The sequence below is a fragment of the Panthera pardus genome, unplaced genomic scaffold, assembly GCF_024362965.1.
Source record: "Panthera pardus isolate Hobbes unplaced genomic scaffold, ASM2436296v1 HiC_scaffold_12, whole genome shotgun sequence".
NCBI classification, from domain to species: Eukaryota; Metazoa; Chordata; class Mammalia; order Carnivora; family Felidae; genus Panthera; species Panthera pardus.
Genome location: NW_026526677.1, coordinates 74,718,862 through 74,744,577, shown reverse-complemented (window position 1 = coordinate 74,744,577; position 25,716 = coordinate 74,718,862). Strand labels below are relative to the sequence as shown.

General features: G+C 43.3%; 1 protein-coding gene across 5 annotated transcripts in view; it reads right to left on the bottom strand.

Moving 5' to 3' along the window:
* FAT3 (FAT atypical cadherin 3) overlaps nt 1–25,716 on the bottom strand; it is a 667,149-nt gene that overhangs the window by 176,621 nt on the left and 464,812 nt on the right. For all 5 annotated transcript variants that reach the window (XM_019450067.2, XM_019450069.2, XM_019450068.2 and 2 more), the window contains exon 4: nt 12,034–12,095. In XM_019450067.2, coding sequence (XP_019305612.2) covers nt 12,034–12,095 — 62 coding nt within the window. The remainder of the gene's footprint in view (nt 1–12,033; nt 12,096–25,716) is intronic.

Genomic DNA, 25,716 nt, shown 5'->3' with positions numbered 1-25,716 from the left:
AGCTTAGCCCCACGTCCAATTTTAAGATTTATCAGCGTCTTTAAAAGTGTCCAGTGGCATGCCAGGAATTATAACAGGGTGCCTTATGAAAAATCTATGATCTTCCTTCTGAATTATATATTTATGACCTACTGAGGATGATAGATTTCAGGGAGGTAAATGTGATTTAGGAACTGCTTTTAGGCTCCAAGCACACCAGGGTTGGCAAGTGGCCCTGGGGTGAGGCCCTTCCCCTTTCCGCATGTCAGCTGGCTCCACAGGAGGCCTGCAAACCTCTCACCAAGGAACATTCTGGGCAGTACCGATCACTGTAACCTGGCAGGCGTGGATTATCCGGGTTGGGGGGTACCTATAGCCCGAAACTGAAGGTTCAACCACCATGCAGACACAGAGTGCCTGTGATGTCCCGGGTATTGTTCTAGGTGATGGGACTACAAAGAGCATTCTCCGCAGCTCTGGCCCTCCAGCCTACCATGGACCTTCGTCAAAGGTAGGGCCAGGCAGGTAGATGATGCGGAATCTCTGGGGAGCTCATCCTGCAGCCTGCTAAGAGAGATGAGGACGGCCTGCAGAAGGGACACAGCTTGAAATGCCTAAGGGCAATAAATCTGGAATTACGGTATCTGTCACCGGGTATTCTCCTGACTACTCTTGACCGGTTTACGATTTCCTCACAGCTGACGTGTTGACATCTGAATAAAGCAGAAAAAAAATCTCAGTGTGTGTTTCAACATTAAACACACACTTACCCTCTTAACAACTAAACACAATTTAAAGCCTTAAAAGGATTATAATTCCACAGAAAGCATGGGAGTTAGTGGGAAGACCGGGTGGGCCTAGAGAGAGCTAACCAGAGAAATTAGCTATCTGTCCCAAGATAATCTCAAGAATAACTACTTTATGGAGTCCCTGGATTCCAGGAACGCTAGAGCTCTCAGCTTGGGTGCCTTCATTTCCTCTCAGATTCTGACTCAGAAAGCCAGCGAGACTCTCCTTCCTGGAGATGAGAGGCCCAGTGACCTTCTTCACAGCTGGGCCAGACCCACGGTTGACTGCTCATACAGCCTATCTTAGGAGAATGAGCTGTTCCAACTTACTTGGTCCTGATCCAGTTAAACGGATACTGGCACACAGAAGGCTCCGAAACTTTGGGCTCCTCTTCAGAAAAGGAAGGAAGGAGTTAATACTCTTTTACGTGCATACCATGCACCAGGAACTATGCTAGGTACATTTACAGAGGCCGTCTCATTAAAGAACCTTAAGTATATTCAACAACCATGAGACAAATTCAAGATACAAGGCCTCACATAGTGTAGCATGTGTTCGGGATTCTGCCACAAGAAGACTGTTTCAGGAATCACCAGGAAAAATTTTAAGTTTCTAATCATAAGAGCTACTGTACGTTAAACACTTAACAAGTGCAGTATACATGCAACATGCCAATCCTCACAAAATCCTAGGAAGTTGTTGTTTATTATTTTTAAAGATTTTAAGTTTAGGGGTGCCTGGGTGGCTCAGTCGGTTGGACGTCCGACTTCGGCTCAGGTCATGATCTCATGATCTCACGATTTGTGGATCTGAGCCCCGCATCGGGCTCTGTGTTGACAGCTCGGAGCCTGGAGCCTGCTTTGGGTTCTGTGTCTTCCTCTCTCTGGCCCTCCCCTGCTCGTGCTCTGTCTCTCTCTGTCTCTCAAAAATAAATAAAAATGTTAAAAAAATTTTAAAAATTTTTAAGTTTATTTATTTTTGAGGGAGAGAGAGAGCGAGAGCGAGTGAGTGCATGACTCGGGGGAGGGGCAGAGAGAGAGGTAGAGAGACAATCCCAAGTAGGCCCTGCACTGTCAACACAGAGACGTACGTAGGTCTTGATTTCATGAACCATGAGATCACGAACTGAGCCAAAATCAAGAACTGGATGCTTAACCAACTGAGTCACCCAGGTGCCCCTGTTTTATTATTATTATTATTATTAGCATCATCATCATCACCGTCCTCCCAATTTTACGGGTGAGGAAACTGAGGCTAGATAAAGAAAGGTGAGTGAGTGGTGAGGTCTGTCTTCAAATCCTATGCTTTAACTGTCTCTATCCACATTTGTAGTACAAAGGGCATTGTTTTATAAGAGATGTTTTATTTCTAAGTCAGGTTGAATAATTGTAAAATACATACAGTGCTACATCCCTGAAGATGAAATAACCGAATTTATTATAGGTTTTCTCACTTTCAAAGGAACTGATGGTATTTGCCCTAACACATCGACCTATTTTCCTTGGTTCTGACATCCAGGACTGTCCTGACTTATCTTCCTTACGGTGATCTGCATCCTGCTGACAGCCCTCTCCGCATTTTGCTAAAACAATGTTGCCACACAATAGATGAGATTGGTAGCCCCTGGTTTGTCACAGAAGCAAGTCATTTGGAAGGTCCTGAAACCACAGCTCACTTGAACAAAGCTGTCTGCAGCAAGCCAAAGTAGTTTTTCCGTTTTATTAATAGAGGCACTTGAGTTGGAATCTCATGTTCTGAACCTGCCGCCATTATATTTTTATTTTCCCGCAGACAGACTTAACGTGCCCAACTGGGTCATACACATCTGGCGTTAGGCACAAGCTTGGATGATTTCTGAAGGGCCCAAATGAAATCAGACTGGACAGATCATTCTGTAGCTCAGAGAGTGTGCTGCACAAAACAAACTAGGAAAGCAACACAAGGGAAAAAGAGCGAAAAGGAGCTTTGGAAGTACAGGGCAGAGGGTCAATTTATCATCACTGCACTAGGGGGAGAAGTCAGCCCGGGCTTCTGGGATGTGTGATTCATGTGGGGAGTCATCATGATTGTTCAGAGCCGTGCGAGGAAGGGATAAGGATCTGTGTGACACCAGATCTGCAGGGCTAGAGGTTCTCCGCCACCCCTCTTCCCTCACCTACCCCTCCCCTGCCCCCCCTCCTGCCCCCTCCCCTGCCAGGACCCAATCAGTGCTTGCCCAGGAAGGAAGCAGCAGCATAGCATCACACTCAGAAACCATTCACAAGGGAAAACAAAAGCAGAGCCCCAGCTCCCGGTGGCCTGTGGGCCCAGCACAACAAGCTGTGACCCGCCTGGAGCAGTTATCTGCCCGCCAGCACCACCAGCGAGCTGGGAGCAAAAAGCAGGCTCATTTCCATTTCCAGGCAGGACCACTGGATGGACAGACCTTCCCAGGTCCAGGGGAACAGGTTTCATTTACTGTTGATCGACCAATTAGTGTTCAGATTTGAGGAGAAACAAAACAAATCCAAGCTTTCAAAACCAGATAAATTAGAGGTGGCTATTTATAGAATGAAGGACTCATTCCAGACGAGTCTCCTAGCGTACAAAAGTGACTGCAGATTATTAACTTGGAGGCTAACCAGGGACACAGACAAACGAAGCTAAGAAGGAAAAAACTGCCAGCGGCGGACAAAGCCGGCATGATGCCCTCGCGACTCTGTGTAATCCAAGGAGCCAAAGCAATGCTTCCCTTCCCCGGTTCGGATGAAGACAGGGTGGGAAGGTGGCCCTCCACCGAGATCCTAACCAAGTCCTCACATGCTGTCATTCCCAACCTCAACAGGGTCTCTTCAGACAGAGCCCTGGGCTCATTTCTTGTATTTCTATGGCTTCAAAAGGGCACATTGTGAAAAAAAAAATGTGGAGCAAAGAGAGGATAAGACACAAACTGCATTCTACAATATATGTGAATTATTTACTCTATTGTGAGAGGATTACAAATTATGAGGCAGTAAGAAAAGAAATCCTCCCTTATATCAAATGTTGTAAAACAGGAGCTCATTGCCTTACACGGTGTTAAATAAAATGGAGGTGTCAACTTTAGCATAGGGAGATTTGACATATAAATCTGATTTGGGGGTCTTTCTTTGTTTTGTTTTGGGAAAAATCAGAATTTCTGATGAAACCGGACTTGCCTGCTTCTGTTTTGTCACCGGCTGAGCCTCTTCAGAAGGGGCAGGCGAGACCTGCCACATTTCCCCTCTCCACCCCCACCCGTATACATGCTGTGCCTCTCAGTTACCAGTCGTGGGGCTAGCCCGCAATTTCCATTTTGAGCAAACCACCTCTGAGCACTGATATTTGCTTTGAAAAATGTGTGTGTGTCTCATTCAATATGTACTCTTTGGTCAGCTGGGAAAACACATTGATATAGATGCAATTCACACTTCCGGGAAGATCTCACGTAAGATCGTTCTTCAGGGCTGGTACCGACCTGGACTGTCCCGCAGGAATTGGAATGGCAACCCTCGCTCCCACCTCAACTGCACGTGTTCCCGCACCAAGTACATGCGCACACGCACCACCACCATCACCATTGCCTTGACTGCCATCACGTCACCATCGCCACCCGCCCCAGGACCACTACCCCCAGCACACTACCACCCATCAGCATCACTGCCGCCACCAGTACTCCTTATTTAACTGGAGTTGCAGTGCCAAAGGCCACCCCTGACTAGCCTGCTTACACCCTCTTGGGGCATTATTTGAAACATAAGAACGACGGTGGTTTAGCAAAATCGAAAGGGGCACGTCTGTTCCTGAGCTAAGAGACAGGATTTCTGGGAAAGATGGGCCAGAAACCCTCACTGCAGACGGTGGAGTAAGCAGGCACTCAGAAAGCTAGGTACCTGAGGGCAGGGAAGCAGGTAGAAACCAATGTATGCCGTGAGGGAGCTTTCTGTGAGGAATTTTCACTTGGGGCTGCTTTGTGATCGTAGTTACGGAGTGTGGAACGTGGAGATAACCACAGTTAGGTGGAGGTTTTTTCTTCCTATACTGGGTTTGTAGTTGCCCCAGTGCCTCGGTAAATCAAGTAGGCTTGTGAGGGGGCAGTATGAGGAGAAAGGGGCAGGAGTGGGCCAGTAACTGGAGTCTGCCTGCTGTAGTAGGGTGTTCAGGCAGCTGTAACAAATGACAACAGGCTGAACGGCTTACACAACAGAAATTTATTTTCTCTGGAAGCTAGAGATCTGAGGTCAAGGTGCTGACAGGGCTGGTCTCTTATGAGGCCTCTCTCCTCAGCTTGTAGATGGCTGTCTTCTCCCTGCGTCTTCACATGATTTCCCCTCTGAATGTGCCCGTGTCCAAATTTCCTCTTCTGATGAGGACACCAGTCATACTGGATCCTCCCCTAATGACCTCATTTTAAACTAATTTCCTGTTTAAAGACTCCAAATACAGTCACATTCTGAGGTGGCAGGGTTTGGGACTTCAATGTATGACTTTCAACATAGGCAATTCAGCCTGTAACCCTCGGTCTCTTTTTCTGCTGGAGTCCAAGCTGGTTCGCACAGTGCGGGCACAGCATCCTCTCAGGCGGACTTTGTCCTGGGGCTTGGGGCAGTGCCCCGCAGGGACAGCCCCTGTCCAGAGCTCCGCAGGCACGGAGGAGCAGCTGAGGGAGGAGCCAATGGATACCTGAAGAGCAGAAGAGAAAACCTTCTCTTCTCATGCTCATAAAATGCTGATGCCTGAGGGTGGGCTGACCCGACACCTGGGTAAATCTGGTGTGAAACAAGAGTGGGAGGGATGCCTGGGTGGCACAGTCAGTTGAGCGACCGGCTCTTGGTTTCAACTCAGGTCATGGTCTCACAGTTCATGGGTTCGAGCCTCACATCGGGCTCTGCGCTGGCAGCACGGAGCCTGCTTGGATTCTCTCTCTCTCTCTCTCTCTCTCTCTCTCTCTCCCTCTCTCTCTCTCTCTCTCTCTCTCTCTCTCTCTCCCCTCCCACCCCACTCCCCTCTCTGCCCCTCCCCCACTCACACCATCGCTGTCTCTCTCAAGATAAACAGATAAACTCTAAAAAATAAAACAAGAGTGGGAAAAGATGATTTGATTCGCCACGTTTCAATGTGCTGATGGATTTTTAGGGCCACACTGTTCTACAAAGCGAGGAAGAAATGTTCTGGACGCCACCATGAAGTGATTGATCCCGGATCTCTCGTCCTTTGTCTCAGTTTCTGCATCTGTAGAATGCGGGAGAAGTGTCTGGATGATACGAATGGAAAACAGCCCCTTAATTCCAAGCCAACAGCTCACGAATAATCAGCAGGTTAGACTCTAGTGACCTCGGTGTGAAAGGTGAAGAAAAAATGCTCAGGGGGCAAAACATGCGAGGTCCAGTAACAGAAGCTGTGCCCAGCCCAGTGCCGGGCCCCGAACAAGCATGGGATAAAGCTTGCCAGACAGGAGGAAACCAGTGACTTTTCATTACTTTTCGAAGTGGCTACGAGAAGAAACCAACCCTCCCTCTGAGGCCAGTGTGTGCTACAGGTGCTGTGTCCGTGGTTGGACACACCACCTCTTTTGAAGGACCGCCCGGTACTTCCTGCAAAGTTTCATGAAGGAAGCAGAAAGAAGGACCTACTGAGAGAAACTTCCATTTCTCTCATAGGTAAATTACCCAACTGCGGACTGCTTAATGCGTTGAAACAGGCCTGCAATCCTTCACCACCAGAAATGGCCATCATCTCCAGAGCAGAAGCTTGCAAAGGAAGAAACCTGTAAGGATGCGTAGTCACCGACAAAAAAATCAATCTGCATCCTAAGGCAAGAGGAAATGTTACAAAAACTTAGCAAAAAACATGATTTTTTTTTCTCAGAAGATACAGCCACAAAAAGGGATGAGAATTTCAAACAGGAAGAAAAAAATGGTCACGTGAGGTGTACCTCACAGAGGACAACGGATGAGTATGCTACAGGGACAGGTACTAAATAATTTACGTTCCTATAGATCTAGTGTATCAGTCTGTAATGTGTTTTGTTATTAATACCGACTGCACTCTAAAATCTCACCACCTTCTCTGGGCTACTTCAAGTTATATGCACACACACAACATAATTTCCCATCCTGTGTCTTTATACTGCTGACTGGGCCTTGTCATCTTTTTTGATTTGCAAATAAAATACACTCTCTGTTCTCTTTGGAAGACTTTTATCAGAACCATCCAGCCCTGAACAGAGAAGCATTTTAAGATCAAAAGGGAGGAAAATAATACTCTTTTAGCAAGCAAGATAAAGATTCACACATAATTAAGCCGGGACTATAGGATTATTTAAGTGGATATATCTTTTAAGAATAATTGAACTGTGAGAAGCTATTCAAAATACTGGGGCCAGGACTGAAAAAGAAAGGGAATTGACAAGGTGTTTGTTGAGGACTAGGCGAGAAGGGAGGGGATGGGAAAGAGGGAGGGACAGACAATGGTTCAGCAGTGTCTATGCGTGCCAGGCCCTCTGTGTAGTTCATCGGACGAAGTAGGGATCATTGACCCCCGCTTTACAGATAAGGAAACGGGGGATCAAAGTTAACTTGGTAAGGCAGACGGGAAGACACAGCGTGTTCCATTGTTTCTGTCTCCAAGCCCATGGACGTCATCGTGTGCTAAACTGCTGTCCATCACCTCATGTAGGGTGAAACAAAGGCCTCTTAGAGTAATCATCATTCATTCATAGGGCATTTATTGAGTGCTCCCTGTTTCCCAGGTGCTAGACCAGATACTCTGAATACAGAGAGAAGTAAGTAAGGTACTTGGGACTGACAATTACGGACCAATTGCTATCTGACAGCATCCTGAGCCTTTCCACCCGACATTTATTAACTCTTCATACCAAGAAGAGTTAGGGACTAACACACACCTGTGTTAGGGACTATTATCCCCACTTTGCTCGTGAGGTGAAGGTGTCTAAGCCTTGTGAGCAGTCCCAAACTATAATCTCAGGCCTGCCTGAATTTAACATCTCTGCTCTCCCACACTACATCTATTCACCATCTTGGTAAATCAAGTGTCACGCCCACAAAGGGCTTAAATCTAGTAGGTCATATATATAAATGATTATAATGTAAGAGAAATTAGTGCATTTATTCCTTTTTGCAGCTGCCTTCTCTAATAATGAGGTAATCAGGGCTAAAGTCGTAACCACTAAGCTAAAACATTAATTCACCGTTTAGTTTATGCATCCATTATCAACTTTCTGCACCTATTTGCTGGAATTAGCCTTCTACCTCTGTTACAATCATAAAAGGCTATGAAGGAATGTATATTCCTTTGAACAAGTGGGGTAAAAATTCCATATTTTATGGTCAGGAGAGAAGATCACTCCAATGTTTACACATAACAGACCTGAAATTAGGCAAGATCTAATGTGGAGAATTCACCAAAGAAGAGGAAGTTGCACTTGTGAATCTTTCTACCGTTCTTTGCTGGTCTTGTTTCTTTAGCAAATCCCTTGGATTCTGATCATGGCAACTGTCCTCTTATAGTCAGAGATGTAAGATGAATGCTTACAGACTCAAAAAACCCTGACAGCCTATAGATGGACAAGCTAAAATCTTAAATCAATGTACAGGCAGAGTACCAGCAGTATCCAATTAAAGTCCCTTCTATCATGGGGAATGCAAACTAGAAACAAATCACTAATGTCCTCCTGGTTACCTATTCAGAAGTGTACCTGCCAGGTCGGCCTCTAAATGGGTCCTTTTCAGGAAGAGTCAATTTTATTTTATTGGGAAGGAGAGATATGAAATAGAGCCAGAAGGTTAATATGAGTTTAAGAGGAGCATAGGGTTATCTTGGCAATTAAAGGCTCTCCAGGAGGTTAATTACCCACACCCAGCACTTACAACTCACACAATGGATCAGCAGTTACAAAAATCTGTGTACAGCAGAGAACTCTATTCTGCACTCTGAATGATGTTATTTTACTCAGTTTTTGGAGGACTGAGTTAAAGCAATATCTTTTCCATGATCCATTCAGAAAAAAGAAATGAATGTCACTGAAACCATCACAGCAAAGTAATATAAAAAATACTGTGACCAAGAATTGTACAATTTAGAAAGTGAGAGCAGGAGAGTGTGCATGAGAGAGAGAGAGAAATAGAGAGAAAGAGAGAGAGAGAGAGAGAGAGAGAGAGACGGAGAGAGAGGAAGACAGATTACCTAGTGTTTGAAAACCTCAGTGGGAGGGGTGACTAAAAGAAAAGGCACAAATGATGAGGATCCTGGGTGATGGGCAGAGCAATGGTGGGTGCTTGAGGGCAAGTTGAAATGGTTCAGCTGACCTACAGTTTTCAAATCTCCACCCTGAAACTTCAGACAAGCCAGTTTGCTGCTTTGAGCCACTGCCTTCACCCTGGTTGAAATAAATTTCTGGGCCCAAGATGGAACCACTGTTGTTCGAGGTGCCACATCAGCAAACTGAAATTTAGATAACTTGTGTGCCCCTGTAAACGCTTTGCTTGACCAGAATCCAAGTATATCCAGCCACTCGATCCCCAAAAGCCAAGCCAATGCTGGGCTCTCTCCTTACTTCTTTGTTCTTTCTTATCCCAAACAAGGTTGGCCATGTGGCCCCTGCTAGTCAGTTATTTTTAAGTTTTCTCTTCCTTGTTCTTTATCCTTCACTTTGTAAAAGCTTCCTGCCTTCCACCCCATTTTGCAGTTACCTGAGTGGACACAGTCTGCTTTGAGAGGTGTCAAAGTTTGTTTCTACGTTTGTTTCCGTCTTCTCTAGTTATTTTTTAATAACCCTCATCCAAACACATCATCATCTTTCATGTGGATCCCTCCAGAAGCACCCCCAGAACCTCCCTGCTACTTGTGCCCTGCCCCAGACCATCTCTGTTCAGCTGAGTAGCTATGCAGGCAAGCATATCTTATTACTCCCAGCTAATGTGTTTCCACTGTGCTCAGGAAAAGATGCATAATCCTTCCTACAGCCCTGTTTGCTTTCTGCAACTTCCATTTCCTATCACCTTTACCCACCTCCATCTTTAAACTCTTGATCACACCGGCCTAGGTGTTCATACTGGCCTTGAACAGAATCTTGGCTTCCTGTCACTAAATGTCACCTACTCAAGAGGCTCTCCTAACCAGTCTATAGGATGTTGCCTCCCACTCCCACTTTCAGGCACTACCATGGGACCTTCCTTGAGTGGCCTCAGAAAGCTTGTATTTGGAGTTATAGCCTTTATTCATTTATTATGTGCCCCCTGTCCCTTCCTGTTTACTCTGTATCCCTAGCACATAGGGCAGACCCTGAGACCTGGGCCAAATCAAGTAGCTATGGTCTGGGGTTCCTTTCTGCACGTCAGCTGCCTTGGAGCTACTATCCTGGAGTGTAGAGATGAAACAGAATGTTCAGGAGGTTTAGGTGTCGTGACAACATACGACAATAACTAAAACCACAATGGTCACAGCTCCACTTTACTGAGCACCTTCTTAGCGCAGATACCAGATGGGATGTTATACGCTTATTTTCCCCAACGACCCTAAGAGGTTGCCAACTGCTATGCTGCACTGCCTCCCTAGGATGATTAATACCAGGTACTGAGAAATGATGTTCCAGATCCATCTGTGTTAATCTAAAGAACGGAAATGTTTGGTCAGTATTTACGCAGGTCTGTAAAGGATGCACAACTGTTAAGGATTCTTCTGGGAAGTAAATTCAGATGCCTGGAGAGCACTTTTCCCTCCTGTCACACTCTGCACCACATCTTCCTGAAGACACCACCTTTCCAGGGACAAGGCAGCAAGTGACCTCGGGCAGAGGCCCCAGCTAATGAAACTCCCTCCTTTTCCCTGCTGGGAGGTAATGGGTTCAACTATCTGAGAACACAACCTCCCCAGGAGTCCTGGACTCTGTTGCAAAGAAAAGGAGCGCATAAATACAACATAAGGTGTTATTATTTTGGCAAATGTTCTCTAATTCTGGACCAGAAACGAACCGCAGCCCAGCGGTATGATTTTGAAAAAAGAATTATAATAATTATTTTTTGGCAGCCCGGAGTCTTTCATCTTTATGAGATGATGGCAATGTTTTAAAAGGATTATCACAGTGCTGATGATCATCATAATAATCCTTTATTATGTGTAATGCTTTAAGATAAAAGTACTTTGGCATAAAACATAAGGACTGATCTCACTAGCGATCCTTTGAGGTATACGGAACAGTAATTGTCACACTTCACAGTAGGGGAAACTGAGGTCCAGCGCAATTAAACAGTTTTTATCCATTCAAGCTAATCATGATCATGGCAAGGCAGTTCCAGCATCCACAGGCACCGATTCTTAGTCCAGTACTTGTTGAATAAATCATTGCTGGTTAACCGATTTAAAGGAAAACAACAGGAGAGAAAGGTGTGAGTGTGTGTGTGTGTGTGTGTGTGTGTGTGTGTGTAGGATCTGTGGACTCCAGTAAATGATTCTTAGGGACTAACAGATCATTTTAGAAGCACAGATTTGTGCTAAAACCTTAACAAACCCCTAACTTCCAAGCATTGTCATCCATTCTGTACCAGACCGTCACACCTAAATCACAGTGCCACACACTACCCAGACTTCAAGCTTCCCAATAAAAATACTCGAATCGTATAGAAAGAATGTTCCATGAAGCGCTTTCATATCTATTTTCTCATCTCTTGCCTTATGGCGTTTTTTTTTTCCTCCAGAAATAACGCTCTTACAGTTTATATTGCTGCTGTTTCTGTCTTAATGAATTATAGGAGTACATTTTATGGTTTCAGAAACAGTAGTCTCGGGCAGTGAATCAACTAGCAGACTTCCCCTCCTCAACCCTCTCCCCAGAAAAGAAACGAGGAGCAAAGCAACTCGGGTCTTCACAAATGATGTACTTCACTCTGATCACAGCACTTTTGCTCTTTCTCTCCTCACATTCGAGGCCCCGGAGGCTCATGGGGCTTTGCTCCTGAACTTTCCTTTATGGTGGCTGACAAAAGGGCTGAAGTCAAGGCAGAGATGTTGGTGCATCTGCTTGTTTTCAGAGTTAGGAGAAGGCCAGTCTGCCACCCCTGCTTGGCACTCACGAGTGCGTTCAGAGGGATGCACCCCAAATCTCCACATTCAAAACCAATCAGCCCAACAGAGACCTCTTCATTTTGGAATCCACTGTTCAAATGTATTAAAGTTCTAGTTTATGTTGAAGGTTAAAGAAGTTTAGTGAAAGTCAGTTTTAATGAATGCCAGTTCCCTCTACGCACTTACCTCCAGAAAATGTTCTGCCTGCTGTTCTCGATCCAATTTCCTTGAAGTTGTTGTAATCAGACCTGCGTAGAAATGAGAATATTTGACTTTTAAATATCTGGGGCAAGTAGTTTACTGAGCATGGGAAGCAAATTCAGTTAAAGGAAAAGCAAAAATGATGGGGAACAGTAACTCTCCAATCCCCAGTGACAATCGAGATGTTTCCAAATTATTCTTAAAACAAAATAAAATTCACAAAGAAAACCTGCAAAATTTGTTCTGGCTCTGCTTACCTCAGTGAGGTACTGTAATCACTCTGGGGATGTAAAAACTCACTAAAGAACCATTGTTTTTCTGATAATGAGGAATTTCAATGATTCATTTGCATATGACTGAAATTCTACAGTAAGAACCTCATTAAAGATTTCAGAGTTCTTGAACATTAATAGGCTGTTGATGCTGATTAGAATCAGTCTGTGAAACAGCACTTTCTTATTTAACGTTTTTATGCTTATATAATTTTTTGTTACACTTGACAAAGAAGGTTACTTCCGTAATAGCTCCTTGTACACATAGTTATTTCAAATTTAATAACTCTTATATATGGAAGACCTCACACCGTAATTTTATCATTGTGTTTTATGTGTTTAAATCTTTACACAAAATAAGATCCACATGGGAAATATCTCTGTATCTTTCCTTCAAATGGAGTTTCCAATAAATGAATCAGCCCTTTGAGTATAAAGACAAAGAAAAGGCAATGAGAAGACAGAATCTTCAAGGCTGCCCAGCTTATTGCATCAATTTGTCTTTTGCAGGTTTTATTATTATTATTGTCAAATGGCAATTAGGAGGTCAAATTTATATTCCATTTCTTGACTCTACACTGTCCCTGAAGACAAGAGACTATGGATTGGGCTGGCTTCATGACCTAAGCCAATGGACAGAAAAGAGCAGAGAAAATCACGTGAAAAGGTCACTCCCAACACTGGTGAGGTACGTGAAGTATGGAAAAGACATTTTGCCAAGATCTGCTGAGGAGCTCATGACCTCCAGCTTTTTTTTTTTTAACCTTGCTACTATTACTTTTATTTATTTATTTTTATATAATTTATTGTCAAATTGGCTTCCATACAATACCCAGTGCTCATCCCAACAAGTGCCCTCCTCAATGCCCATCACCCATTTCCCCCTCTCCTCCCCCCTCGCCATCAAGCCTCAGTTTGTTCTCTATGTTTAAGAGTCTCTTATGGTTTTCCTCCCTCCCTCTCTATTTGTAACTTTTTCCCCCACCTTTCCCCCATGGTCTTCTGTTAAGTTTCTCAAGACCCACATATGAGTGAAAACATATGGTATCTGTCTTTCTCTGACTAACTTATTTCACTTAGCATAATACCCTCCAGTTCTATCCACATTGCTGCAAATGGAAAGATTTCATTCTTTCTCATTGCCAAGCAGTATTCCATTGTATATATACACCACATCAAAGTCACAGGGTACAGAATCAATGTAGAGACATCGGTTGCATTTTTATACATCAAAAATGAAGCAACAGAAAGAGAAATAAAGAAACTGATCCCATTTACAATTGCACCCAGAACCACAGAATACCTAGGAATAAACCTAACCAAAGATGTAAAAGATCTGTATGCTGACAACTATAGAAAGCTTATGAAGGAAACTGAAGAAGACACAAAGAAATGGAAAAGCATTCCATGCTCATGGATTGGAAGAATACACATTGTTAAAATGTCAATACTACCCAAAGCAATCTACACATTCAATGCAATCCCGATCAAAATTGCACTGGCATTCTTCTCAAAGCTAGAACAAACAATCCTAAAATTTGTATGGAACCACAAAAGACCCCAAATAGCCAAAGTAATATTGGAGAAGAAAACCAAAGCAGGAGGCATCACAATCCTAGACTTCAGTCTCCACTATAAAGCTGTAACCACCAGCTTTTATCCTAACACATGTGGTGGTGGGAGCATGTGGATTTTAGAGAAAGCTAAGGAGAGGTCACAGGAGGCTAAAGGACCCTCCAAATAAAATCCCATTGGGGGTGGCATGGCTCTTTACAAAATGGCCCCACTCCCCTTTGCTCTCATCTGTCCACGCTCCTCATGGGAGGGAAACCTGTGTTTGCACGGCCCTGATGAGCGGGCTTTCCATAAATTCTTTCTAGAGCATGTCCCACCCCACTGCTTCACCTCTAGTTTTTTCCAATTTAGCTCAGATGTTAGAGAGATGACCTGTCTTCCAGGGTTAGGTGCCCATTTGCTATGTGACAACACAACCATTATGTTCCTCCATCATTGTTCTTTGTTCCATGCTATAATCCATTGCTCACATGTGTGTGTGTGTGTGTGTGTGTGTGTGTGTATGTGTGTGTGTGTGTGCGTGTGTGTTTCCCACTAGACAAGTGGACAGAGTTCCTTCATGAGAAGGGTCTCCCTTTTTATTCTGAAGCCTTGGTGCCCACCTACCCCTGATCTAAAACAAAGAATAGGAATTTCATTAATGCTCAGCTAACAAAAGTTGCTGTGGAAGAGATTACTTATATACTAATCTTCAGTTTTGCTGCTGACTCAGAATGTGTTTGTTTAGGAAGGAATTGTTTGGTTTTGTTTTTTTAATTTTTCATGTTTATTTATTTTGAGAGAGAGAGAGAGAGAGAGAGAGAGAGAGAGAGAAGGAGACAGAGTGCAAGCAGTGGAGGGGCAGAGAAAGAGGGAGACACAGAATCCGAAGCAGCCTCCAGGCTCTGAGCTGTCAGCACAGAGCCCAACATGGGGCTTGAACCCACGAACTGTGAGATCATGACTTGAGCCAAAGTTGGACGCTCAACCAGCTGAGCCACCCAGGTGCCCCAGGAAGGTATTGTTTTGTGTGTAGGGAGAGTATTTGTAGGTGGACTGGGGGTGTAGGCCTTTAGTGTTCATTTGAAACCACTTACTGAGTGCCTCCATGTGAATGACACAGTGCTGGGCACTCTTGGGATACAAAGATGAGCTACTGTCCGAGATGATGGAGAGAAGACTGATATCAAAAGTTTTAAATGGGAGAATCAGTAACTTCTCTTCCCTAGCTGCCTATCAGAACCTCCTGAGAAATTAAAAAACTCAGATTCTGTGCCCCACTCTATCCCTCCTTTACCGTGTCCACGTCTCTTGGGATGATGCCTGAGATGATTCTCTAATTCTAAAAGATGGCTCTACAGAATTTCACTATCCTTTGTTGAATCTCACTATGAATTTTTATTGACATTAATTTTTCTGCCAAGCCACATCCAAAAATGAAATATACTGAAATGCTTTAGCATCTGAATCAGTGTGCGCAGGGGGTAAGGGGTGAACCAGAGGGAGGCGGAGATGGTGTGAGAGTGCACTGGTGGGTGAGGTGATAAAGGAGGAATAAAGGGGGCACGGCTCTCTGATTTGTATTGACTAAGGGTCGATGTGGTCAGACCAGTGGGGGTCTAACACACAAATGTGATGCCTTCATTTTCAGACCATCCTATCCGACAAGGTCATATGTCACGAAGGCTCTTTCCAAGTGAGAAGTAAGTGTCTTCTCGGAAAGGGAAAGGAGGCTTTCAGGAACCTCACTACCTCCTCAGGGGGCATCCTCTGTTAGAGGTCACAATGGGAATGAGAAACACTTGTTATATGGAGGCTATAAATGGATGAAAGGGCTGTCAGCCTTGGCAGTGCTGGTTGCCTGCTGCTCTTCCAGGCACAAAAGACCAGGAGCCCTTTGCCCTCTGTTCCCCTGAGGACACTTGTGTCATTTCAGCCACAGCCCATTGTGATGTGCTATGCGCGGGGAAGAGGTCAGCTTCCTCTCCTGATTATTCTTAGGGTGATTTTTTTTTTAAGGAAAGCCACTTATTTGCACAATGCATGTGTGGAACTGAGAGAGCAGTGTGGCTCTCCTGTCATCTGCCTGCCAGCAGGAGGATGTGTTTTTCACCTATTTATCAGCTGACAGAGAAGGAGATGGGCTTCCTGAAAAGTCTAAAGTATACACAACAGTAAACCTGGAGCTCTGAGAAAGCCAAGCAGTTTCTGTTCCTGGAAGAAAGGCAGGAAAACCTCTGTAGGCTTTAGTGCTCTGTGTTTCCATTATCTCATCTCTATTCTCACAAATATAAGGTAAGAGGCAGGTAAAAGAAAATCTAAGTCAAAAGTGAAAATCAGTAGGAAATCCGATGAGGTGGGGTGGGGGACAGGGAACACTGTTAGAGGGTACGAGGTTTCTTCTGGGGGTTATGAAAATGCTCTACCATGACAGGTTACGGTGATGGTTGCACAGTCCCCAAAGTATTCTCAAAAACACTGACTTGTATACTTTAAATGGGTAAGTGTCATTGCATGTAAATTACATGTCAGTAAAGCTGTTTCAAAATCACAAGCTCTGCCTTTTAGAGTTTAACAAGCCTCTCATGTTTGGAGAAGACAGACACTTAAAAATGAAGGGATGGATGGATAAGTTACTTCAGGAATCAGGCATGAAGAGGGGCTGGAATGAATGAAGCAATCAGGTTTGGCCCTGGGGAGTCAGGAACATAACAATAATGAACAGAATACTTTTAGGTCAAAGCCACAACTGGTAGTTACTTGTACTGAGAAATAACCCCTGTTATCAAGACAGGACCACCTACGGCAAGAAGCGGCAAAATCTCTCTTCTCTTAAAAGGTACACATTTGGATGAGCCATGGTCCTTAGCGGCACTGTTTCTCATAGTCAGAAAGGACTGCACTGAGCCATCCTCACAGTCCAGAGGAATTCATCAAAATGGTCAACGGTTGTAGTTGAACGTAGCTGGGCCTTAAAATAGAACAGAGCACCCCCTCTCTTCAGCTCTTCTGATTCATCACCGTGGAAGGCAACCCCATTGTGTAATCTCTGCAGGAGAGAGGCGTGTACATCACACATGTAACTACAGACCCATTGGGCACAGTAAATTGGGGACTGACATGAAGAAATTGAATTTCAAAGATAAATCATAGGCGAGCTTTTGAATGTGGTTTGGAGATATAAACAAACACATCATTTGATATAATTACATATGCAAACCTCCAATTTAGGAGGGGAATTACGCCAGTCCTAAATGAATGATACTCACCAAAGAGGGGGGAGAGCATATGGCTGCAACCATGCAATTACTTTAAAAATGACTAGTTCTGATTTTTTGTTGTGGAGACAGGGGACTCTCACAAGCTCTCTGAGAAACAGCCTGAGCACAAAAATGTCGCTGCCTGTTCCAAAGAGAACTAACAGTGTTCTAAGTAGTTATGGTCAGAGGAGTGATACTTGTAAGATGACATCTTTCCCCGGCTTTCTCTCCCTGTGGGTGTCCTGGGTCACAGCTGTGCAATCTATTGCCGTGACATTCACATTTTCTTTAAGTGCTACTTGAAGCAGTGCAGGTCTTAGCTGCTTCAGCATAATTTTCCAGGACTGTTGGAAGCTGAGTTTCGTATTAAAAATACAACTAGAATGATCAGCCCCGTGAGCCACAATTAGTGCCTAGTGTGTCTTTTTCATCTGCATTTCCTCTGCTTTCCGTTTCCCCGTGTCTACCCCCAGCTCTCTGATAAACCCCTCGCCATCCTTCCAGACAGTTTGCACATCGCCTTCTTGGTGAAGCCTTGTCTGATTTTTCCTCTCGCGTGTTTTGTGTGACCCATTTGTGGTCAGGATCCCCCTCTAGACCACAGTTGCAAGAAGGCAGAGATTTTGGGTAGTTCACCAGGTGAGCTCAGGAACCTAGATTAGTACTGATCACAGTTGTTCAACATAGAAATACTACTATCACAGCACCCAATACTACCAAGCTCCATTTGTTAGGGCATTTTTCCTAACACAATACAAGTAAAGGGGTTAAAAACAGATTTTATTTGCCTTGTGTTCTTGGTATTTAACATAGAAGCTAGCACATTGTAGGTACCAAGCAAAAGTTGTTTGAATGCATCTAGAACTCTCAGTACTGTTTTATACAGAAGGGACATAATGGTCCTAAATCAAGGGAGTTAAAATTACCTGAACGCTCTATTTCATTCTTTGAATAATTTCAATGTTTTCCCAATATTTGGAACCCTCTTTCATACTGACAGTTGGAGGCATTTAGAGAACAATTCCTGACAGCCTTTTAGTTTTTTATTTTTTAGCTGCTGATTAAAGATGTTTAATCTTCAGTATTATACACAGGGGCTTTGTGGCCATTTCCATGATCTTCCCACATCCTGGCTTCTATCGAGTTTATGGAGAGAGATAGACAAATAATAGTATCACAGTATCCCACATTTGTTGAGTACTATGTGTCAGCCACTGTACTAAATACTTCATATACATGCTCTCATTTAATCTCACAGTTACAAGAAACAAGAACTATTCTGACTTCACTTAGAAGGAAATGGAGTTAAATAATTTGAGCAAGGTCGTCAATGACTGAGCCATCATTCCCCACCCAGTGATGCTAACTCTGAAGCTTTCTCACTGGCTCCACAGCAGATGAGTCTGTGCAGTGGTGGCAAAGCTACCTGCCTGGGGACCAGGGGATCTGGGCCCTAGTCTCAGCTCTGTCAGTTACTGGATATGAGATTCCTGGCAATCACATATTTTCTCTAGGTCCCGTTCTCCTCATCTGGGAATGTCCTAAGTCTGTTTTCAGCATGAGGACTCTGTAACACAAAAACATTAAAAGGAGATCATTTTCTGATCTTTCGTTGACCCCACTTTCTTCTCAGTGGGCCTGAGCCCAGCTTAGCAGGACATGGACAAGTCAGCCAGGCAAGATGCTGATTTTTATTGATCCACAAAGTCTTTACATCTTTAGAAAATGATCCCCTTATTGGATACAGCATTTGCAAATATCTTCTCTCATTCAATAGATTGTCTTTTTGTTTTGTTGATGGTTTTTGTTCACTGCCCAAAATCAGCACTGAAGCATCCACATATCTCTCAAAGGGAGGAAAATAAAAATGCAGTTAACTCTGAGTGTATGTTTTCAAGCGAAAAAAAAAAAACCTTTTAGTTATCCACACGTGTATTGTCTTTTCCATAAGATTCCAAAATCTAAAACTTCTGTTTCACTTCTACTGTTCAATTCAGCTTATCAGGAAGCCTTAAAATGTGGCCTGCAGTATTTACACATGGACATAAGGCCAAGCACTGAATTTGGAGAGAATGAAATGCACACACAATAAGTGCAAATTTCAGGGCAAGTGCAAATTCAAACACAAAAATTTTTATGGGAAAAATTAAAGTTGGAGTGAAGACAGCTATTAAGTTTGTTTTAAAAAGATAACTAGGGGGCGCCCCGGGGGCTCAGTCAGTTGAATGGTTGAGTCTTGATTTGCACTCAGGTCATGATCTCACGGTCACAGGACTGAGACCTGCACCGGGCTTGGCGCTATGCTTGGAGCCTGCTTAAGATTCTCTTGCTCTCTCCCTCTGCCTTTCCCCCTTCTAAAATATAGAACACACACACACATAAAAAAAAAGACAACTAGATAATATGTGTTCTTAGACTAAACAGTATTTCTTTAAAAAGAACCACCAGAAATGAAGAATAGATAAGAGCTCAAACATCAGCTATGAGGGGGTTAAAAAAAATAATCTGGAAACTGGCTCCATCAGACAACCTTCTTAAGTAAGAGCGGTTTCATGAGGTGTAAAGCTTTGGAGTTGCTTGATTGAGCGCACAGCGCTACTATTAAATTTTCTTAAGAAAATCTGACAGGGAAATCACGGATGGGGCCTTCGTCTGCAACTTGAACTCTTCTTTATAAATAGTGGTTTCTGACATGCCAACATAAGCTTTTAAACTGTGTAAATGAGGGTGCATCTCAAGTATGAAGGCCCTGTGGGTCAAACGTGGTTCCTAGCTCTTGATTTTCTGTTAACAGGTAAGTTTCATTTTCTTTGTAAGCCAATGGATGGCATTTCTCAATTCTGCCTGAGCAGCAGGGAAATTGCAGGCAGGAATCTTCTGCCAGAAATACTTCCTCCTTGGATACAGGACACTATAGCAGCTACAGGTAGCAAAGGGGAAAAATCCAGCTTGTGCAGGAAAAGTATCGATGTGGGCACACATCTTGCACCTTTACCTCAGGCCTAGTTGACAGATATTGTTGCCCATAGCCCAGAGGGAGAGTTTTGGGGTTCAGGCAAGCCCTGTCCCCTTGTTGTACCGCTCGTTACAGACAAGGTCGATTAGGGGATCTGGGTCAAGGCAACTTGTCATCGGGGCGAAGGATAAGACAGTGGCCAACAAGGGAGGAATAATGAAGATGTTGTATGGTGGAGAATATTCCAAAGGCATCTTCTCTAATTTTCTCTTGTACCAAGTGGTTCTGCCACGCACACCCACATATGCACATGCACACATGTACACACACACAGGACCAGAGGCGTTGTGTGGGAGTCTACTCTTTGCCAGGATACCTGGATACTTCCCAGTCCCATCTGTTCTTCCCTCAGTGTCTCTCCTCATCACCAGTCCTCAAGGCTCTCCCTCCCAACCTCACACAGCCCTCTGGCTCTGCCTTCTGGTTTGGCCTAGATGAAGAAGTTATTTATGCACCTGAAGAAGTCTCTAGACGCTTTAGCTAAACCTTGAATGCCATATTGGATTTCTTCAGAGAAATTAAGCTACAGATGGTGAACCAATATTAGGGATGTTGTATAAAATGATGCCATATTTAGGTGCCATTAACATACCACTGATGTGTGTGCTCAGATGTGCAATATGGTGCACATCTCCCCCTTTCTCTTTCTGCCAAGAGTTTTTTTTTTTTTTAAGAATTCTGAATATTAGATGATCAAAACATGGAAGAAGTAGTGGCTGGAAATCTAAATGACACTATCTGGATGGGTCTTAGGGATTGTCCAGTCTGGGAAGCATCATGGTGCAGAGCAGGACTCTAACCAGGGCTCAGGCTTTGGCATCAGACCCTCCGGCTTTGCATCTCAGTCCCACTCCTAGTCAACTCCACGGTATTCAGCACGTTACTTATTAGCTTCTCTAAATATCAGCTTCCTCATTGGTAAAATGAGGCTTATTAAGTTAAATGATTGGTTTAAAATGCTTACTTTGGTTCCTGGCACATATTAAATGCCTAAATAATGTTACTCTTATTATCTCCAGAAATAACACCCGTAGCCTCGTATGTGTTCAAAGGTCTAACTGTGCTTCCTTCCCATCTTGAGATTTCTCCTCAAAGGTGTCTAAACATTTGGGAAACAGAAATTGTACAATGTCTACCATTTACCCTGTCACCCGACAGTGGAAGAAACTGATGCTTACAGTTTCCGTATCTTGTTCAAAAACTTACTTATCAGAAATCCTTCATCCACACGTTATTAAATTTTATCGAGAAGATATTATATATACTTGCAGCTCAAAGTATGGCAAGGAGTAGCAGCATCAGCGTCACGGAGGAGCTGGCTGAAAGTGCAAAGCTGCTGGCTCCTCCCAGACCTACGTGATTTGTACGGACGCGACATTTTGAGAAGCCTGGCCCTAGACTGCTGCCGGTTTTCACACTCGGCTGTGCTCTGGAATCATGCGGGGAGCATGAAGATACACAGATGCCAGGGTCCCACATCCAGAGGTTCTGAGTGATTCAGGATGGGCAGAGGTCTAGCACAGAGATTTTTTGAAAGCTCCAGGCAATTCTAACATTCAGCCAAAGGTGAGGATCACTGTATATGTAGTTGCTATTGCTGGATGATGGGGTTAAGGTAATTAATTTTTTTTTGGCTTATCTAAATTGTCTAGTTTTCCCCCACAATGAAAAATACTCAATTTTAAAATATAAAAGAACTTAAAGGCCAATAAAATGGGGCCCCTGACACCTAGTCTCCTGTGTGTCCTCAAGTGAATTCTACGAGTTCTATTCTGAATCCACCCAGTGAAGGATAAACCACATGACTTCCAGGTTTATTCTGATTTATACTGGATGCATGCCTTGTCTCTTCCCTCAATACAATGGTTTATCTCAGCTACAGTTTCGACTTCTTTGTTCTGGCAACTTCTTGTGCCGCATTACACCTCTCCCAGCTCCATCCGGCCCTCAGGTAGCAGAGGTAAACACTTCCTCTGTGGGAAGGCCACTTCTTCACCACAAAAGCATGTTTGGACAGAAGGCACATTGGGAAGAAACCAGAGGATACAGCAATTAGCCTTTATGTTGGCCCCCATGGCATCCAGTGAGGGCGAGAGACGCATGTATAAATAACTACGAGATACATGGTGTGAGCTAATACCCTGGACAAGTCGGGGTGCCCTGAAAAAGGAAAGATTAATGCTGAATTGTGGGATTGGAAAAGATAAGGGAAGAAACTGAATGCTGAATTTGTATTGAGCCTTAAATGGAGAATAAGACTCTAAAGCTAGAGAAAAAGTTAAAGCAGCAAATCTGTAAGGGAGCATGACGACAGATTAACAGAAAAGGTAAATCTGGTTTTAAATCCTGGCTCTCCCATTTTTCAGCTGTGTGACCAAGGACAAGTCATACAACTTCTCTGATCTAAGTCTTGTGGTCTCTGAAACGGGGATAGGTTTAACTCCATCACAGTCTGGGTAGCAAGCAATACAGATGAAATTCTTGGCACAGCGCCTTGCACTTAGCGGGCTGTTTACAAAACTGAAGTAACTCTATAAAAAAGCAGTGAATTATCTCTCATTTTTATTAAAAGTCCTCATAGCACCGGGATGCTATTAATAATTATATTCAAGAGGGAGACCTTATTATCTTCGGATTGGTCACCTCTGACAACGTCTGGAAATTTCATAACCAAGTCCGTGGAAGTTGAAGTTCCCTTCCAGTTATTCAAACAAACACCATAAAGTTCTTTAATTCTTACTCACTCTAGAGGTGTGAAAACAACCACTGCACTTCCCTTAGAAATGATTTCACTGCAAATAATTTGTTTCCACATCTGTTTTCACATGACAGATAAAATCAGAAGGTTGGATAAAGTGCAAATTACTCAGAGGATGTGCAAAGTCTTGAAAACACACACGTGCTTTGTAGGCATGCATTCTTTAAGATCCTCTTTGCTCTGTGATTTATACAAGGTCTTGGGTAGGAGCAATGTTTTGAAATCCAATTTTTAAAAATCCGGGAAAAATATCACTTGTCATGGAGAGCTTTGAATGTTATCAGAAGACTGACACACCCCCTCCCTTTTTATATCACACATTTTTCAGTTAATTTCCACGTAACTCAATCTTTTCTTTTTGTCCTAAATTTACAAATACACTGTAAAACCTCACTGTTTTTCATTCCACCTATATGAAATTTGTAATAGTTCTGGGGCTGGTTGAAGTTTAGCTTTGTATTACCTAGGTAAACTAATAGGGTGGAAAGGTCCCAGGGGAATATTTAATATACTTGAGACAAACCATTTGCAGAGCAAGTTAATTTTAACAGCCACCATTTTGATGTTCTAATTGCAAATAGCCTATGTAACTGTTCATTAGAGTCTGTCCAACCAGGTCTTTTGTTTGGCAACACTTTAATAGTTGCATTAACCTTATGTGTTTATTTGCAAACAGTAAATGCTTGTTTCCTGAAATATTCTAGAATCTGCATTTTCAAATGCTGTAAAATCCTTCTCAACGAGAATATGAATTAATGGACTTTCATTTTTTTTTTCCTGTGCTTTGGGAAGAAGTACCACCTCCTGCAATTGGGGCGCCTGGGTGGCTCAGTCAGTTAAGCATCTGACTTGGTTTTGGCTCAGGTCATGATCTCTCAGTTAGTGAGACTGAGATTATGTTGGGCTCCGTGCTGTTAGCACATCACAGAATCTGTCTCTCAGTGCTTGAGACTCTCTGTCCCTCTCTCTCTCTGCCCCTTCCCTGGCTCATGCTCTGTCTCTCACATAAACAAACAAACAAACAAACAAACAAACAAACAAACAAACTTAAAAGAATCCCAACTCCTACAAGAATGCTGAAATTTGTGTGTAATCGTTCATCAGTACAGCAACTTTGTGCAAGTCTAAAAATGTCGTGTGCCTCAGTTTCTTCCTCTGTAACAGCAAAACTTAACGGGGTGGGCAACTGCCTTTTTCTCACTAGGAGCAATGTACAATATTTTTTTTCCTTTATAAATATAAGTGGAAATAAAGGAGGGGTTAGAATCTGTTAGAACTCTTTGGGAAACATGCTATATCTATTCAGTGAAGACTTGTATACTCCTTATGGTCTTTTCTAGAGGACTTTGTAAATAATTGATTATAGCTTTATCACTTTGTATTCTGTTTACATGTTTGTCTCCTTCGGTAGACTGTGGCTTTTCCAGGGCAACTATGTGTTTACTCATTTAATGTTCATTAAAAGAATATAGGAACCTACGCTAATCTTTGTATCTTCCATGCTTAGCACAGTGCCTGGTATATGGATGGTGATCAGTCAATATCAGTCTATTGGATGAATAAACCATACTACTGAAAATGTGTATGGGAATGTGTGAGTGTATGCACACGTAACACCACCCCAAGCAGGTAACGGTCTATATACATGGGAATGATCACTCAGCATTTATATTATATAGCTTGTAAAAGCTCCCATGTCTTTTGGAGAAACCTTAAAAATAAATTCAAGATGGAATTACGTGCTGTGATAATTATTATTTTGGGTTTTTAACATAAAATGTTACAAGTTCATAAAGCCATGTTTTTTTGTATCATATGTCAGCGTCTGGAGTCTGTGCGGTTAATTGAGGTTAATGGGGGGAAATGGCAGATTGCCAATGCTAATGAGTTTTTCTTGACTCTTTCTAATATGTATTTTATTTCTCTTTTGCCTTTACTTTTTGTTTAACTAAATTATATTATGTATCCAAGAACCTGTCACATATAAGTAGGGCTGCTAACCTGTCTGTCAGAGAGGGCTCAGCCCATGTTTCACTTCCTAAATAACATTGAAAGTGTGGTGTGGGGTGGGGGTGGGGAGGGAGAAACAGAGAGGGGGAGGTTGCAAAAAGCAGCCAGACCCTGACTTCTCTAGGTCCATAGTGAATATCAAAATGGAGGACAAGTCAAAGGTTCTTGTAGGATCACACTCCCAGCTAGAATCTGATGAATTAATTCTTTGAGAATGCAACCATTAATCTAGTAAGGAGTGTGCTAAGAGGCTACCTCAGCCCTGTCTTATCCAAAGGGTGACTTGGGTGGCAATTTTAGCTCCTTGTTCAGTAAATGAAAAGAAGAAAGGGAGAATCATTGAAAGAGTAAGGTTGGGGAAAAATCAAAGGGCAGCAAATGATGGCTTGGGGGATGGAGGTTGGGGAAGGGAGGTGGGGGAGGTGGGCGGTCTTGAAGACTGTCACAGAATCTGTCCCTAGAGCTTGTTTATTCCATATTTATCCAGAAAGCCAACATAAATATATGTCATTTATTGAGAGCTCCATTACTAAGTGGCTAGCTGTGTGTGACTCCTAATTTTGTGTCCTTCACTAGCATATCCCATAATTATTTGCTTGGTTTCCTTTTACAGGTTCCCTTAGTACAGGGGGCAAAAGCTTATTGAGGTTTTCCTCCTATTTCAGGGATGAGAACAGAGATGGCTGACCTGAAGTGGGGCACCTGACCTGGCAAACTGAAAATTAAGGGCTGTCACTGCTGGTGGGTCTGCTGGGCACTTAGGTTCAGGCTCCTCTGTCTCTCTTTCCTTCCTCCTTT